We start from the raw sequence: 16,748 nt of genomic DNA, 5'->3' as shown, positions 1-16,748 counted from the left end.
GAGACAGGAAGCAAGACCCTGGACTTCCTCCAATACAGGAAGAGGAAGGTCAGGGCAAACCCAGGAGACCAGCTGCCCTCTCCCTAGAGGGGTAAGCAAAGCCTCTTCAGAAGGGCTCTTCTGTCCAACCAGAAAGTGGGGAATTTTGTCTACCACTTATTTGGTGATCCATCAAATGGATCCATGGAGTCCCTGCCTCCCTGCCCCCCAGATCTGGAAAGGGGTCTCTAGGACCTGGCATGAAGACCAGGCAGTGAGGAGTGGAGGCTTGGCTTCCGGAACGTTCCCAAACGCTTGGCACACAGGCCCTGTTTGCTGAGGTGTCATGTGTTCTGAGTCTCAGAAGGAAGGCAGGACTGAGTCCTCTGAAAGAAAAACTCTTGTGACTTCTGACAGAAAGCCAACCTTCTACGATGGGTACTTGGCCTTGAGTAGAGCCAGGTCCCTCACAGCCCGATCTGTCCAGTGACCGTATTCCCGGGTCACTATGTAGCCTCGGCATTTCCTCTCAAAGGCTGAGGCCCCAAAAGAGACAAGGCCCAGAGTATCCTCTTCTGGGGGGATGGACAGCCCCAAAGCAGTCATAACAGCAGCCATGTTGCCCAAAAGGCCTTGGGCCCTGAGTCTTGCCGCTCCTAGCTGGGCCAGCAGGATGGGACTGCCAGGATTCAGGTCACTCTGGTCATCCCCCACCAGCTGGAGGTGCTGGGTCAAGGCCACGAAGGCTCCTTGGGCCCTGCTCAGCCGCTCTGCGTCATCCATGGCGTGCCAGGCCTTGAAGGAGACTGCAGCAGGAGGCAGGCTGCTAAGCTGGAGCTCTGGGGCTGAAAAGCCAGGGTCACTGAAGGGGCTGCCCTGGTAATGGAGCTGCAGGAATGAGAGACAAGCAAAAGTAAGGGACCGACAGAGTGTGGGTGCACATCTTCCCTCTGAGGTCCCCCACAGAGTGTGGGTGCACATCTTCCCTCTGAGGTCCCCCACAGAGTGTGGGTGCACATCTTCCCTCTGAGGTCCCCCACAGAGTGTGGGTGCACATCTTCCCTCTGAGGCTGGCGTTTTCTCAGAGGGAGCCACCATTCACCACTCTTCAGAAGCTGCAGGGGTGAACAAGGCCACACCCAGCATTGTTTTTGTTTTGTTTTTTTTGTTTTTCGAGACAGAGTCTCTCTGTGTAGCCTTGGCTGTTCTGGACTCGCTTTGTAGACCAGGCTGGCCTCGAACTCACAGTGATCCACCTGCCTCTGCCTCCCGAGTGCTGCGATTAAAGGTGTGCGCCACCACGCCCGGCTTCCCCGGCATTGTTTTTAAAACAGAATTATACTGTGTGATCCAGGAGTGCCTTGTACTCCCAACGCCCTCTTCTCCTACCTCCTAGAAGATGATAGGCTTGTGCCACCACACCTCTTAATGCTACACGTATAACTTTTAAAAACATACATAAAGGTGTGCTGGCACATTCATTTACCCCTAGCACTCCAGAGGCCAAGTCTACACAGAAACCCTGTCTTAAAAACAAACAAACAAACAATAAATAAATAAATAAAAACAAAAACAAAAAAAATACTTAAAAAAAAAAACCAAACAAACAGCCAGGCGATGGTGGCACACGAATTTAATCCTGGCACTCAGGCTGTGAGTTGGAGGCCAGCCTGGTCTACAAAGTGAATCCAGGACAGCCAAGGCTACACAGAGAGACCTTGTCTCAAAAAACCAATAAATAAATAAATAAATAAATATAAAGAAAGAAGAAATAAAGAAATAAAGAACACACACAAAAAAGACCAACCAACATTAAGTACTTATTTATTTATTTATTGTGTGTGTGTATGTGTGTGTATACAAGAGTGCATACTAGTGCATGCACCTGGCTAAAGTGCTTTTCCCTCTACTTGTGTGGGTTGTTGTTTTTTTTTTTTTTACAGATTTATTTATTTATTTTATGTATACGAGTGCTCTGTCATCATGTGATGTTGTAAGCCACCCTGTGTTTTCTGGGAATTGAACTCAGGACTTTTAGAAGAGCAGACAGTGCTCTTAACTGCTGCTATGTCATTTAGCAAGGGATTGCCCTGTAATGAGGTCAATTTTTGCCAATGGGATCCTTGTCCTTGCTACTCAGGATGGAAACCAGCACTACCAGGGCCAAGCAAACAAATGCACAAGACTCCGAAAGCAGGCTGACAACGTGGGGGTAGAAGTTTCTAGAATGGAGTTCCACAGACCTGCTTCCAGATGGGGGTAGGAGCTTCTAGAATGGAATTCCACAGACCTGCTTCCAGACACTGGCATCCCTAGCTCAGTGCCCGAAGGCAAAGTCTCTCTCTCTCTCCTTTTTCTTTTTTCCTTTTTTTTTGTTTTTGTTTTTTTTTTTGTTTGTTTGTTTTGTTTTTCAAGACAGGGTCTCTCTGTGTAGCCTTGGCTGTCCTGGACTTACTTTGTAGTCCAGGCTGGCCTCGAACTCACAGCAAGCGATCTGCCTGCCTCTGCCTCCCAAGTGCCAGGATTAAAGCTGTGTGCCACCACTGCCCGCCTAAAGTATCTCTTTATAATGCCATTTTCTCACCTGTAAAGTAGATTCTAGTTCCAGAAAGGTTTTGAAAGGTCCATGAACCAGTGAGATGCACGGGAGTGCGGAATGAGCAGGATTTGGTTCCCGAAGAATAATTACCTAAAGCATGCACGTGTGTGTGTGTGTGTGTGTGTGTGTGTGTGTGTGTGTGTGTTACTGTCCGATCCAGTAAAAACAAAAAACAAAAAAAAACCAGGGTCAACACTTTTTGGATGAGGAGGTCAGGATCAAGGGAGGAAAGCTGAGCCACCTGACGTCACTCAGCCATCAGTGACAGCACAGGTGAACGTCTGGCTAAGAGCCCCTGCTCCCTCAGGCTCACAGAGGGAGGCTCCTGGTCTTGCTCTGCTTTCCCCAACCAGGCCAGCACCTCCCCCCTCAACCCCTGCACTTTCCCAGTGTCACTCACATAGGTCTGCAGCAGTGTGGATGTGTTCTTCTGCATGTAGAGAGCCAGGCTATAGGCTTGACTAATGGGCTCTGAGGGGGCCACGGGGGCCGCAGGATGGAGAGGCAGCAGCAGCAGGCTCAGCAGGCAGAGGGGTGCTGGTAGGGGACATAAAAGGCTCAGCATTAAGTCCCTGGCCTCTGACGATGCATCGCTCATTAATTTGTTCCAACAGTGCCGCCAAAGAAGACAGCCTTTGTGGCCTGTGATGTCCTGTCTATTCAAGGCAAGGCAAGATTGCCTGGTGAGCTGATTGCTTCATGCCCAGGACTCAGCTTTGAAACAGGATAGCCCTGGCTGTCCTGGAGCTCACAATGTAGACCAGGCTGTCCTGGAGCTCACAGCGTAGACCAGGCTGTCCTGGATCTCACAATGTAGACCAGGCTGGCCTCAAACGCCCAGAGATTCTAAATGTCCCCCTTATGAAAACCCATTCAGCATTCCTAGGCTACCTACAAGGATAATAATGCGTGCTTTCCAGTCCATTTGTTACTTTCAATAGAATTTTTGAATTGGGCCAGAGAGATGGCTGAGCAGTTAAGAGCACTGACTGCTCTTCCAAAAGACCCCAGGTTCGATTCCCAGCGCCTGCATAGTGGCCTACAACCTCCCTTAACTCCAGGGTCAGGAGATCTGATGCCCTCTTTTGACCCCACCAGCACTAAAAACAATAAAACTAATAGCAGCAGCAACAAACTTTGAAGAAAAAAAATCACAGGATGTTCCTGCAATGTAATCACTTCTCTCCTTCTTAACCACCTGTAACACCTCAGGGGGGCAGCCCTGTCACCTCCCCCTCTGCTGCTCGACACCCTCATGGTTCTCCTCAGGCAGTGTGAACAAAGCCCACCACAGGTGGACTGCAGCCATCTCATCCTTCAGCACTGCCTTTTTTTTTTTTTTTTTTTTTTTGGACAGTCTTTCTCTGTGTAGCCTAGGCTATCCTGGACTCACTCTGTAGACCAGGCTGGCCTCAAATTCTGAGGTCCACCTGCCTCAGCAGGGCAGCACCACTGCCCTGTTCTACTTTCATGTCCCGGGAATACTTATTCACAGGCAGGTGGTGGCGGTGGTGGCACATACCCTTAATCCCAGCACTCAGGAGTTCTGTGAGTTTGAGGCCAGTCTGGTCTACAGAGCTAGTGTTAGGAGACCCAAAGCTACACAAAGAAAACCTCCCTGGAAGGTGGGGGGGGGGGAGGGGTGGGAACAAAAACAAACAAACAACAGCAAAAGTAAACCCAAAGAAAACATGTTAAGATTTGTCAGAATCTGGCTTATTTGGATGCCCAACATAATGATCTTGGTTCCCTTCATTTTGCCTAAAGATGACAGTTAACTCTTCTATAGCTGAACAAAACATATTTTCTTTTTCCATTCTTCTGCTGATGGACACCTAAGCTGGTTGCAGATCCTGGCTGTTGTGACTGCTCCTGCAAAATGGATGTGCGATATTCCAGCCGTTCGTGTGGTGCTTGAGATAACCCCAAAGCTACGTGCATGCAGTACAAGTGTTCTCCCAACTGGACCAGGCAGCCCAGGCCCCAGCATGCTTTTCGAGTTCTGTCTGGACGTGGGGTCTCATCAGGTGCTCAGCCTGGCCTTGAGCTCCCTTCCCATCCTGCCTCAGCCACCTGAGGGCTGGGACCACAGGCATCACGGATGCCTGATTGTTTCCCTCCACAGTGTGAGGTCACGCCCTGCCCAGGAGGAGGGTGAGTGCAGGAGGTCTCCTTAGCCCCTTTACCTGCCTCTGCCTCCCGAGTGCTGGGGTGAAAGGCGTGCACCACCATGCCTGCGAGGTGCATGCTTTTCATCCCAGCACTCGGGAAGCAGAGAGGGGGCAGATCTCTATGTTCTAGATCATCTGGTCTACACAGCAAGACCCTGTCTCATTTTTTAAAAAGAAAGAAGACTGAGAGTGGAGACACTTTCTTCATTCATTCAAAGTTTGAGTGAGCTCATCTCCTCTCGTGTGCCATTATAATTTCCCTGTTTGATTGTAGACAGGGTCTTGTTACGGACCCTAAATGGAATTTGCTATGTCCTCCAAGTCAGCCTCAAGCACAGAATCCAGCCTCAGCATCCCAAGTGTTGGGATTACAGACGTGTACCACCGTCCCCAGCGTGACTGATTTGTTTGTTGCTTGTGGCACAAGACTGACAAGGCACTCACCACCACACTGTAGCTGTCAGTTCCCTTCTGTCTATCCTAAGACCTTTTATAGTATAGCCAGCCCCCTGTATGTGCAGTCACATAGTCATGCAACTGCAGGTGCAAAAATTACACCTGTACTGGGCATACAAAGAGCTTTTTTTCCTGGCCTTATTTCCTAAACAGTACAACATACCAGCCACTTACACAACATTGATAGTGAACCAACTGTTCTAATCATTTAGAGGGGATATAAAATATATGAACAGATGTGCATAGGTTACATGCAGATATCACATTTTGTGTAAGAGACCGCGAAGCATCGTCAGACTTTGGTCTATGCTGGGGAAGTCCCAGAATCAATCCTCTGTGGATACCAAGAGACAACTGTGCCGGCACATCCTTGAAAACATCCTTGAATGGATGGTGAGTCAATCCTGTGTGTGAGGAGGTGCCGGTCCCCAGCAGTTGCACACTCACTGAACAACTAAGACTGGGCAGCAGGAGGCAGCTGGCGGAGGTTTCTTCCCACCTGGTTTCTGGGCGCTGGTGCCCTAGACCCTCACTCACCCAACAGGCAGGACATTCTCCCTTCTTGGCTCCTTCCTCTGTAGTCTCTGGGTCTTTCCAGGGCACCTACCCACTGGTCCCCTGGGTAGCTTTATACCTGGGACTGAACCCTAGAGCCGCCCAGAAGGGAGGGGACCTACTACCTTGAAAGGAGGGCAGGCAGCAGAGCCCTGGTGGAGAATGACACAGACCCAGCCAGGGGACAGGATAGAAAGGTTTGGGAGGGACCAAGATGAGGGCATATATTCCAGGCCAACCAGAAGCCTCCAGGGCAAGGAAGAGCCAGTGAAGGGGACACTAAAGTGACATCCTAGACCCCTGCAGACCCCCAAACTTGACCATGAACCCTGATGGTTGTAAAGGAGGGGGCAAGGGCGGAGAGAGGATTATGGGGGACAAAGGGGCAGCCCTGCTCCCTGCAGCTCTGCACGTCCTGGGATCCAATTTCCCAGGAGGAGGCCGCCCCCTGCTCCGCCCATGGGGACCCAGGTACTGGGCACTGGCTTTCAAGGAGTTTGGAAAAGGAGCAGGAGGAGTGGTTTGGGAACCCCATGACCCACGCCCAGGTGTGCCCCTGAATACAGGAGCATGCACTGCGCAGGCGATTTGACATGTAGATTTGTTCAAGTACTTGTGGGCCATATGCCGGTCCCCGTTGCAGGTGCTTGGCACAGAATATGGAACAAGATAGGCAAAAGTCCCCTGCCCACGTGGAGCTGAGGCTCCTAGGCATGTCTTTATGCACATATTATATCAGGCTTGCACATATCACATACCTAGAGTCCTAGACAAATAAGTACAGATGCACACAGATACACAAACATCCCAAAACACCTGGAATCCCAGCTGGAGCGCATCAAGTGCGGATGTGCACTTAGAGACAGTCACACGTCTCCCATGCAGCCATTGGAAATCCTCGCCCAGCTACATCTCAGTCTCCTAAGCAGTCCTGTCCCTCAGCCCAGGTACAGTATAGAAGGACACATGTCCAGGTGGCCTCACAGCCACACTTGTCCCCTGAGACTCTCTTCCTGGAACAGTCTGGGAGAGCAGAAGAGCTGGTTCTGGCCCCTCCGCAGAGCTTTGGGAACTTGTCAACCATGGGGTGATGCTGTTTTCACTCTGTGTCAGAGTGTGTCAGCGCAGTGCTCACCCTTACCCGCTTGAGGGCCAAAGGACAGACAGTTCACCCCACCTCCCCCGGTAGAGGGTAGTGTAGAGAGAAAGTCACATTTGTTCACTTAACAGATATAGTATAGCACCCACTATGTGTGGCACTGGGGTGAATGGGGGTTACCCCCAGTGGAGGAGAGCAACAAGAAACATAAGCTGACGAAAGCCAGTGTTTCAGACAGGTATGGCAGCACAGGACTAAGGAGGCTAAGGAAGGGAAAACTCTTGACTTTGAGGCCAGCCTGGACTATGTAATGAGACCCTGTCTCAAAATAAAACCAAGTAAAATCAAACAACCCAAAGTTTCCTCAATGACAAGTGGCTGAGAAGTCAAAAGGGTTCAAATGATTAGTTAGGGGTAGGAGGGAGGCAAAAATTAGCTAAGGAGCCCAACGTCCAGAAAGGGGCAGCTGCTTACCTGGAATCCCACAGCAAAGCCGGGGGCAAATCCTAGACTCTGTGCCCTGCTCGGAGGTGGGAAGGTGTGTCCCAGCTCTGAGCTGCGGACTCAGGAAGGAGGTTGAGGGCACAGACAGTTTTGAGTAGGGGGTTTCTAAGCAACATCTCCAAGGATGGGGGTGGGGGGACTGCCAGGCTGGCAAGTAGGGCCAGTGCTAGGTAGGCGATGATGTCAGGGGATTAGGGAAGGCCCATTGAGTGGGTGCGCTGAGGCGTGGACCAGGGCCATGGCAGTGGAATAGAGGGAGGAGGGGGAAGGGAGAAGGGAACAGATATACCCGTTGTATTCACAGGTGAAGGTGGACGTGGGCCTCACCCAGAAGGCAAGGCCAGCCCCACCAGCCTCACCACCGGCCGGCCCCGTCAAAGGGTTCACTTTCCCCTTAGAGCTGCAGGGTTCACCTCCCATCCCAGGGTTAGCTTTTCTTTTTCTTTTTGTCCAAAGTGACCATCTTGGTGTTGGGGAGGTCAACAGCTCTGCCACCCTATCTCACCCTGCCCTGTGGGTCTGACTGGAGTATCCCTGTGGCAGTTCTGGTCTCTCTAGAAGCCAATCCGTGAGGGATCCCAGCAGTTTAAAGGTCAGTAGGCTTGAGAGTCTCGCCTGTGTTCATCACAGGCTTGAGAAAATCTCTCTGAGACTTGGTCTTTATTTCCTTCCTTGTTTGTGGTATTAATAACAGAACTCGTGCCAGGGGTGGTGGTGCATGCCTGTAATCCCAGAACTCAGGGTGGCAGAGACAGGAGGATCACTATGAGTTCAAGGCCAGCTTCATCTGTAAAGTGAACCCAGGACAGCCAAGGCTACACAGAGAAACCCTGTGTCTCAGGGGTGGGGGTGGGGGACCAGAATTCATGCCGGGGCGTGGTGGCACCTGCCTTTAATCCTAGCACTAAGGAGGAAAAAGCAGAAGGATCTCTGCGAGTTCGAGGCCAGCCTGGTCTTTATAGCGAGTTCCACGTGCGACATAGACAGACCCTGTCTCAAACACCAAAAGAGAAAGAAAGAGACAAAAAGAGGAGCTGGACCCAGGCCCTCTCCTATGCTAGTCACATGCTCTTCTATTGAATTACATTCCCGCCACTCCACTGTTTGTTTTGTTTCTAAAGAGTTATTTTTATAATTTGTGTACATGTGCATTGTGTGTGCATACACATGGATATAACTGCCTGTGGCTTTGCCTCCTCCCGTAGTTAGAGTTAAGAGCTCCTTTTGCGCTGGCTCACAGGGTCTACTTAGTTTGTTTGGGTTTTTTGCCTACTTAGTTTTTATAAAGAAAGGGACTCCATAGCTTAGACTAGCCTCTAACTCAAAAGGTCTTCTGCCATAGCTTCCCTGGGGCTGGGATTACAGGTGTGGTTTATGCAGTGCTAAGGATTGAGCCCAGGAATTTAATTTTTTGGTTTTTTTTTTTTTTGTCTTTTGTTGTTGTTGTTTTTTTGGTTTTTTGTTTGTTTTTTTGAGACAGGGTTTCTCTGTATAGCCTTGGCTGTCCTGGACTCACTTTATAGACCAGGCTGGCCTCGAACTCACAGCGATCCGCCTGCCTCTGCCTCCCGAGTGCTGGGATTAAAGGCGTGCGCAACCATGCGTGGCTTAATTTTTGTTTTCTTGAGACAGGGTTTCTCTGTGTAGCCTTGACTGTCCTGGACTCCATTTGTAGACCAGGCTGGCCTCGAACTCACAGCGATTTGCCTGCCTCTGCCTCCCAAGTGCTGGGATTAAAGGCGTGCGCCACCACGCCCAGCTGAACCCGGGAATTTTCAAATACTAAACACACTACCAACTGAGGAACATCCCCAGAGCCACATGCAAAATGTGGATGCGAGCACAGATGCGCGCGCGCATGTGCGTGCGCTTCTGCACACACACACACACACACACACACACACACACACACACACACACACATTTATACCGTCTTCTGTTGACATTCCCCTAAATTGACTCTATAGCATCAGTGAGAAAGTATCTGTCATGTGGAGTTTGAGTCCATCAGGTACAAAAGGCCCTGCAAGCTGTGGCCAATGGCCACCCCCGCCCCCTACAAGGTTTCTCTGTGTAGCTCTGGCTGTCCTGGACTCACTTTGTAGACCAGTCTGGCCTCGAACTCACATTGATCTGCCTGCCTCTGCCTCCTGAGTGCTGGGATTAAAGGCATGCACCACCACGCCCAGCGCAACCATGTTCTTAAACACTGAGTCATCTCTAATCCCTTAAAATAACTAATTTAGGGCTGGAGAGACGGCTCAGAGGTTAAGAGCACTGCCTGTTCTTCCAAAGGTGCTGAGTTTGATTAGGTGGCTGGAAAACCATCTATAATGTGATATGGTGCCCTCTTCTGGCATCTAGGCATATATGCAGGCAGGATACTGTATAAATAATAAACAAATCTTTAAAAAAAAAAAAAGATAACCAACTTAATAACTTGATTTTATCTTTTTTTCTCCCCCAGTGCTAGAATTGAACCCAGGGCTTCTTAGACAAGTGCTATCCCGCTGAACTAAATTCCAAAACTGTGCCTAGACTTTTAGGCAGGTACTGGAAATCAAACTCAGGCTTCTGCGCTCACATGGAAAGCACTTTCCCATCTGTGCTGTTTCCTCAGTCTGCCCAGTGATGAAAGACTTAATGCCCCACTGTGCTTTACTTCTGAGCCTAAGTCCTGTCTCAATCACAGACGTGCTTCTCAGAGATCCAATGGCCGCTTGTCCCCCAGGACACCCAGGCCCGATCCTAGCACCGTGCAGAAACTACGTCATGATGTCCGGCATTCGCCCCAATCCTGCTCCTCACACTCCTTCTGGGGTTTGCTTGTTTGTTTATTTGTTTTGTTTTGTTTTTGAGATAGGGTTTCTCCTGTAGTCCTGGCTGTCCTGGACTCGCTTTGTAGACCAGGCTGTCCACTCACACTTGTCCTAATTCTTCATTCCTGCTTAAGATAGGAGTGAGGTGGCAGGCCTCAGAAATGAGCAAGGCCGTAGAAGAGCAAGGAGACTGGTGACATACTGCAGCTTAGGGGACCAGGGTTCTCGTGTCCCCCTCCTACTACCTGTGCCTTCCTGTGCCTCCCAGTGCCGTCAGGACAGTGTCTCCGTCCCTCAGCTTGACTTGTAAGACCTTCAGTCTCTAAGTCCCCAGCTCTCGCTGTCTCCACAGTGTCGTCTCCTCCCCACGCACAACCTGTTCATGGTTTCGGAGGACACTGTGCCTTTGACCTCCTGCACATCCTGCCGTCTCAGTCTTTCTAACATCCGCACCTCCCCTTGAGTCCCGCCTCGTCTGAGCTTTCCAACCTTTACCCTTGTGGTCCCTTGTCTGCTGATTGGTCACCCTTCCTTATCACCGCATCTTAGTCTCTATCCCCTGCCATCTCCACATCCCGAGCCCCGGGCCATGCACGATAGAGAGGCTTCAGCCGCTGTTCTAGTTACACTTTTTTGTTTTGTTTTGTTTTTCTTTTTTTAATATTTATTTATTATTTATTTATTATGAATGCTTTATCTGCAGAAGAGGGCATCAGATCACATTACAGATGGCTGTGAGCCACCATGTGGAACTGAACTCAGGACCTCTGGAAGAGCAGCCAGTGCTCTTAACCTCTGAGCCATCTCTCCAGCCCTTGTTTTATTTTTTGAGACAGGGTTTCTCTGTGTAGTCTAGGCTGTCCTGGACTTGCTTTGTAGACCAGGCTGGCCTCGAACTCACAGCGATCTGCCTACCTCTGCCTTCCAAGTGCTGGGATTAAAGGCGTGCGTCACCACCGCCCGGCATTAGTTACACTTCAAGCTTTCATTCCTGTAAAAAATACTTAAGAGATTTTTTAAAACTTTTTTTTTTCAGGACAGGGTTTCCCTGTGTAGCCCTGGCTGTCTTGGAGCTCATTCTGTATGTCAGGCTGGACTCCAGCTCACAGCGATCTGTCTGCCTCTGTCTCCCGAGTGCTGGGACTAAAGGTGTGCGCCACTGTGCCTGAATGAAAGATTGACCTTGGCTCCGGTTTCCTGGCTCCCTTGTATTTAGCCTTCGGACAAGGTGCTCAAGGCGGAAGTGCACAGTGGAGAGCAGCTGTTCACCTTTCAGTAACTGGAAGCAAAGAGGAACAACACAGGGAGTGGGCTAAGAATGGAGAGACGGCTCAGCAGGGAAGATCATTTGCTTCTCTTCCGGAGGATCTAGGCTCAGTTCCCAGTACCCACTTGGGGGCTCATAACCTTCCATAACTTCAGTTCCTGGGGATCGGATGCTTTCTTTTGACTTCAGGGGACACCAGGTATGCATGTGGTGTACAGACATGCACGGAAGTAAAACACCCATACATATACCCCTCCAAAATAAGAAATTCTAAAAACTACTTTTAAAAAGGAAAGGAGTCATAGACCGGATGCTGACCTCAGTGAGGTAACCCAAGTGACCTGCTTCTTCTTCTTTTTTTTTAAATTTTTACTTTTTAATGTGCATTGATGTTTTGCCTGCATGTATTTGTGTGAGGGTGTCAGATCTTGGAATTACAGACAGTTGTGAGCTGCCATGTGGGTGCTGGGAATTGAACCCGGATCCTCTGGAAGAGCAGCCAATGCCCTTAACCGCTGAGCCATCTCTCCAACCCCCGTGACCTGCTTCTTCTAACCAGGCTCTACCTTCCACGGTCCCACCAACCTGCTAACAGTCTCCTTAAAACATGACTCTACCAAAGGAGCTAATCGTGTCCTGGGCACTGTACAGACTCTCCTAATCCAATCTACTTGGGGGAAAAAAAAAGTAATAACACGCCTACAATCTCGGCACATTGGAAGTGGAGGCAGGCAGATCTCTGTGAGTTCGAGGCCAGCCTGGTCTACAAAGAGAGTCCAGGACAGCCAAGGCTACACAGAGAAACCCTGTCTCACACAAACAGAAAAAACAAACAAAAAACCCAACAAACAAACAAACAAACAACCTTCCCCCCCCAAAAAACCACAAAAACATAAAAAGTCTGGGAAGCCTGAGTTACTTTTCCCCAGATCACTCTGGTTCTTTCTCCAGGGGTCACTGTGTTGTTTTTTTGCCTAAGTAGAACTCAGTTTTTTGTTGTTTTGTTTGTTTGTTTTTTGAGACAGGGTTTCTCTGTGTGATAGCCTTGGCTGTCCTGGAACTCTCTTTGTAGACCAGGTTGGCCTCAAACTCATAGAGATCTGTCTGCCTCTGCCTCCCGAGTCCTGGGACTAAAGGTGTGTGCTAGCATGCCTGGCTTTTTAAAAATTATTTTTTAGCCAGGCAGTGGTGGTGCACGCCTTTAATCCCAGCACTTGGGAGGCAGAGGCAGGCAGAGCTCTGGAAGTTCGAGGCCAGCCTGGTCTAGAAAGCAAGGTCCAGATAATCAAGGCTACAAAGAGCCTTGAAAAAAACAAAAAACAAAATAAAACAAACAAAAATTATTTTTTACTATTTATCTATGTTGTTGTTTCGAGACAGAGTTTCTCTGTGTAGTCCTGGCTCTCCTGGAACTCTGTAGGCCAGGCTTTCTTCTAACTCAAGAGATCTGTCTGCCTGTGCCTCCCAAGTGCTGGGATTAAGGTCACTACCCTGGCTTCCCCCCCCCCCCCAGTATGTGTGCATCTTGGTGTTATTAAGTGCACTGCACATTCATAGAGGTGCTCTCAGGCCAGAAGTGTCAGACTCACTGGAGCAGAGTTCCAGGCAGTTGTGAACTGCCTGATGTGGGTGCTGGGAATTGAATTGCACTCCTGTCCTTGTCCTCATCAAGAGCAGAATCAGGTGCTACTAACTGCTGCGTCATCTCTGTGGCCCTTGCTTTGTTCAAAAGGGAAGCAGGTACTTGGCTCCAGCTGTTCCTTTATGAAAGAATGCAAACTGATTCAGAGTTCTGGACCTTAGACTTTTTTATTTTTTTTTAAAGATTTATTTATTACATATACAGTGTTTTGCTTACATGTACACCTGCACACCAGAAGAGGGCACCAGATCACATTATAGATGTTTGTGAGCCACCATGTGGTTGCTGGGAATTGAACTCAGGACCTCTGGAAGAGCAGATAGTGCTCTTAACCGCTGAGCCATCTCTCCAGCCCCAGGACCTTAGACTTTTTGAAGAAACATTGGAAGTCTAGTTTTGCTGTGCTTATGTTAAACACACATGACTGGGTTTTGATCGGTCTATAGGTGTTACCGTAGTTCTGAATCTGAGCTCTGGACCTGAGTTTGAGTTCTGGTTCTGTCATTCATCAGTTGTGTATAGTTAAGTGTGTGAAATACCAAATATGCCAAGAGGGTGTGGCACATGCCTTTTAATCCCAGCACTGGCAGAGGCCAGTGGATCTCAGACTTCGAGGTCAGCCTGGTCTACAGAGTGAGTCCAGGACAGCCAAGGCTACATAGAAAAAAACCCTGTCTCAAACAAAACAAAACAACCAAAACAATAACAAAAGCAAGCAAGCAAGCAAACAAACAAACTTAAACAAAGAAATACCAAATACATCTTCCTTTTGGTACTCTACAGGACAAAGAATTAAACTCTTTTTAATTTGTCACTCCTTGTCAGACTTTTATGTAAATTTTTATTCCTTCCCTACTCTGTAAAAACCTTTGTTTACACTAAGGCCCACTGCTCTCCTCTAGGGATTTGATGCCTGGAGCAGCGACCAGTTCTTGAAGCTGTGACTCCTCCTTCCTCCTTCTGCTGCCTGTGTGCCAGTTCTTTTCAGATAAGTGGTGATGAGGGCCACTCCAGCCAGTGGGAAAAAGACAAACACCTGAGGCAGAGTAAAAACTAAAACTTTTTATTTATTATTATTATTATTATTATTATTATTATTATTATTATTATTATTTTATTATTGTTATTATTATTAGTATTTTGGTTTTTCAAGACAGGGTTTCTCTGTGTAGCCCTGGCTGTCCTGAAACTCACTCTGTAGACTGGGCTGGACTCAAACTCAGAGGTCCGCCTGCCTCTGCCTCCCGAGTGCTGGGATGAAAGGTGTGCGCCACCAGGCGGGACTCTTACCGTATTCTCTGGAGAATCAAATGAGAAGCTGAAAGCATTTAACAGTATTCTGGGTAGGGCTGACTGAGGTGTAGCACCAATGATCCCTGATTTGATTCCCAGCACTGCAAAACCGAACAAAACCTGTGAGGTGGACTCAGAAATCTGCCCCCGCGGCCCCTCCGCTGCTGGCCCCCAGACAGGGTTTCTCTGTGTAGCCTTGGCTGTCCTGGACTCGCTTTGTAGACCAGGCTGGCCTCAAACTCACCGCAATCCACCAGCCTCTGCCTGGGATTAAAGGCGTGCGCCATCACCACCCGGCTGGACTCAGAAATCTTACAAGTTAGTGGAAAAGACAATAAATTCATCTCATTTGAGAAGGACTGGAAGGCTTTATTGGGGCAGTGGACTTTTAATAGGGACTCAAAGGGATACACAACTGGGTGGAGCCCTGGCATGGGTAGAAAAGTGCAACACAACAAAACACCTAAACCAGAAATCAGTCCTTGCCAATTGAAGTAAACGCAGTGTATATTGAAAATGGACAGACACTTCCTTGGGAGCCGCTAGGGATGTGTGAGCTACAAGGAGCCTCTACTAACCTTAAGGCTAGCAGTCCTAACCAACTGCAACTTGACACAGTTTTGGCCAGAGTTAACTTCCCAGGCAGAAAAACCACACCCACCAAGTCTGCAGCAGAGCTGGAAAGCCAGTGGAGCCGAGGAAGCTGAGGGAACTGGCTTGGGGTAGTAGGGAACGGGGTTTTCTAGGGCGCAGGAGGGAATCAAGATGGCATAAAGCAATCCCTTTGGCAGCTGAGAGTTCAGGAGAGCCCTCCAAGGCTGAAAAGGCACGTAAAGCCACTATTCAGGTTGAGGACATTTGGTCGGTGTGTGCGTCCTCTGTTAAAAGGAGAGAGGGCGCCCCCTGGGAACAGTGCTGGGTAGAGACGGTTGGAAGACCCAGATGAGGACAGAAGAGGGGTGGGGGTTAAGATGGGGGTCGCCTACTCGTCAGTTTTCTTTTCACAGAAGCTAACTGTCCGGCATGATGGATTCCTGGGCTTCCAAAACGACTGGACTGGAAGAGACCTCGAAAAAATAAATGCTGCCATGTGCCCCGTATCAGAACTGGTTACTTTCTTGAACACTTTTAACGCAAATTCTGCGTGGAGGTGAGTATTATCATGCTCCCCTTCGGGTAAGAAACTGAGGTTTGATTACTTCCTGAGGCGGAAAGGAGATTTTGTATATTCCAAAGTCTTCCTTCTGCCTTTGGTTCTCATGACGTGTAAGGTATCCATTTGCAAAGGTTTGGGAGAGGAAGCGTCTTGTGCGAGATGCCCAGGCTTTCTAAGGGACAACGGCGTGGGTGTACTTTCCGGAGAGAACCACGCCTCCCTTGTCGCGACAATATTGGTTACGGTTGCTTTCTTTTAAAATATGAAATCCTCACCATCCGAGAAGCAGACATTCTATACTCCCTAATCACCCCCGATGTTTGTCTCTCAACCGCACTGATTCCCACAGGTGACATCAATTCTCCTCCACTGGAGAATGCAAGCCTGGGACTACATTTCCCTGCAAGCCCTTTAGAAAAGGAGGCCAGGAGGAAAGCGACTTTCCGTTTCCGTCTGCTTGCAATTTGGCGTGTTCGCGGTGATACATATTTCAACAGTAGCGTCCTTTCTCTGTTCAGCTAAAGAAGAGACTACATACCCCAGCAGGTACTGACACCGAGGGCAAGAGACTAGGTCGCCATCTCTGCAGTAGTCCTTTCCTACATATCCGCCGAGAATAGTCTTAGCGTTTGGACTACAAATCCCATAGAATCGTCTGCTCCTTCACCCTTCATCTTTGCGATAGTCCCCGCCCCGTTCGCTTCCATTGTCTCGACAGAAGATAAAAGAGAGGCGTAGGGAAGACTACAATTCCCAGCCGGCTTTGCACTACCGAGTGCGGGATTTTGATAGTTCAGGCGGGATAGGAGCTCCAAGTGGTCGAAAGAATCGGCCAGGAAAGGTTAGGTAGCCTGCCATCTTTATGGTAGTCTCTTTATCCTCCTGGTTCTGGCATTCTTAAGGAACATAGGAAGGCTAGGAAACTACTATTCCCATCCTACTTAATATGAGCGACTTATTAGGTGTACGCCCTCGTTCGCCATCTTGCTTGTAGTCCTTGTTCCTTTTCACCTTTCCATTGTTCCTGACGAATAGAAATGGCAGCGGGAAGGCAGCAGATGGACTGCGACTCCCGTCAGGTATCACGCACGCGAAGGGTTGTGGACCAGAGGGCGTGTGAGTGCCTGGAAAGGAGGTCAGGTCGGGGGGAAAAGGCCATCTTGCTTGTAGTCATCGTTCCTGCTCCTTCTCTATGTCTTGCTACGGGG

The 16,748-nt window shown here is 49.2% G+C and overlaps 1 protein-coding gene across 1 annotated transcript; it reads right to left on the bottom strand.

The window, feature by feature from the left end:
- Positions 1–305: 305 nt before the first annotated feature.
- On the bottom strand, positions 306–3,014 carry LOC311588385 (cardiotrophin-2; the record flags this gene model as incomplete). The annotated part of the gene is made up of 2 exons (XM_084765959.1): positions 306–867; positions 2,979–3,014. The coding sequence occupies 2 exons, from the start codon at positions 3,012–3,014 to the stop codon at positions 409–411; spliced, it is 495 nt and encodes a 164-aa protein (XP_084622085.1). The 3' UTR covers positions 306–408.
- Positions 3,015–16,748: the final 13,734 nt, after the last annotated feature.

Source organism: Acomys minous, assembly GCF_964271855.1.
Source record: "Acomys minous genome assembly, chromosome: 2".
Classification (NCBI taxonomy): Eukaryota; Metazoa; Chordata; class Mammalia; order Rodentia; family Muridae; genus Acomys; species Acomys minous.
The sequence above is the reverse complement of the archived record's forward strand: the minus strand, read 5'-3'. Positions and strand labels throughout refer to the sequence as shown.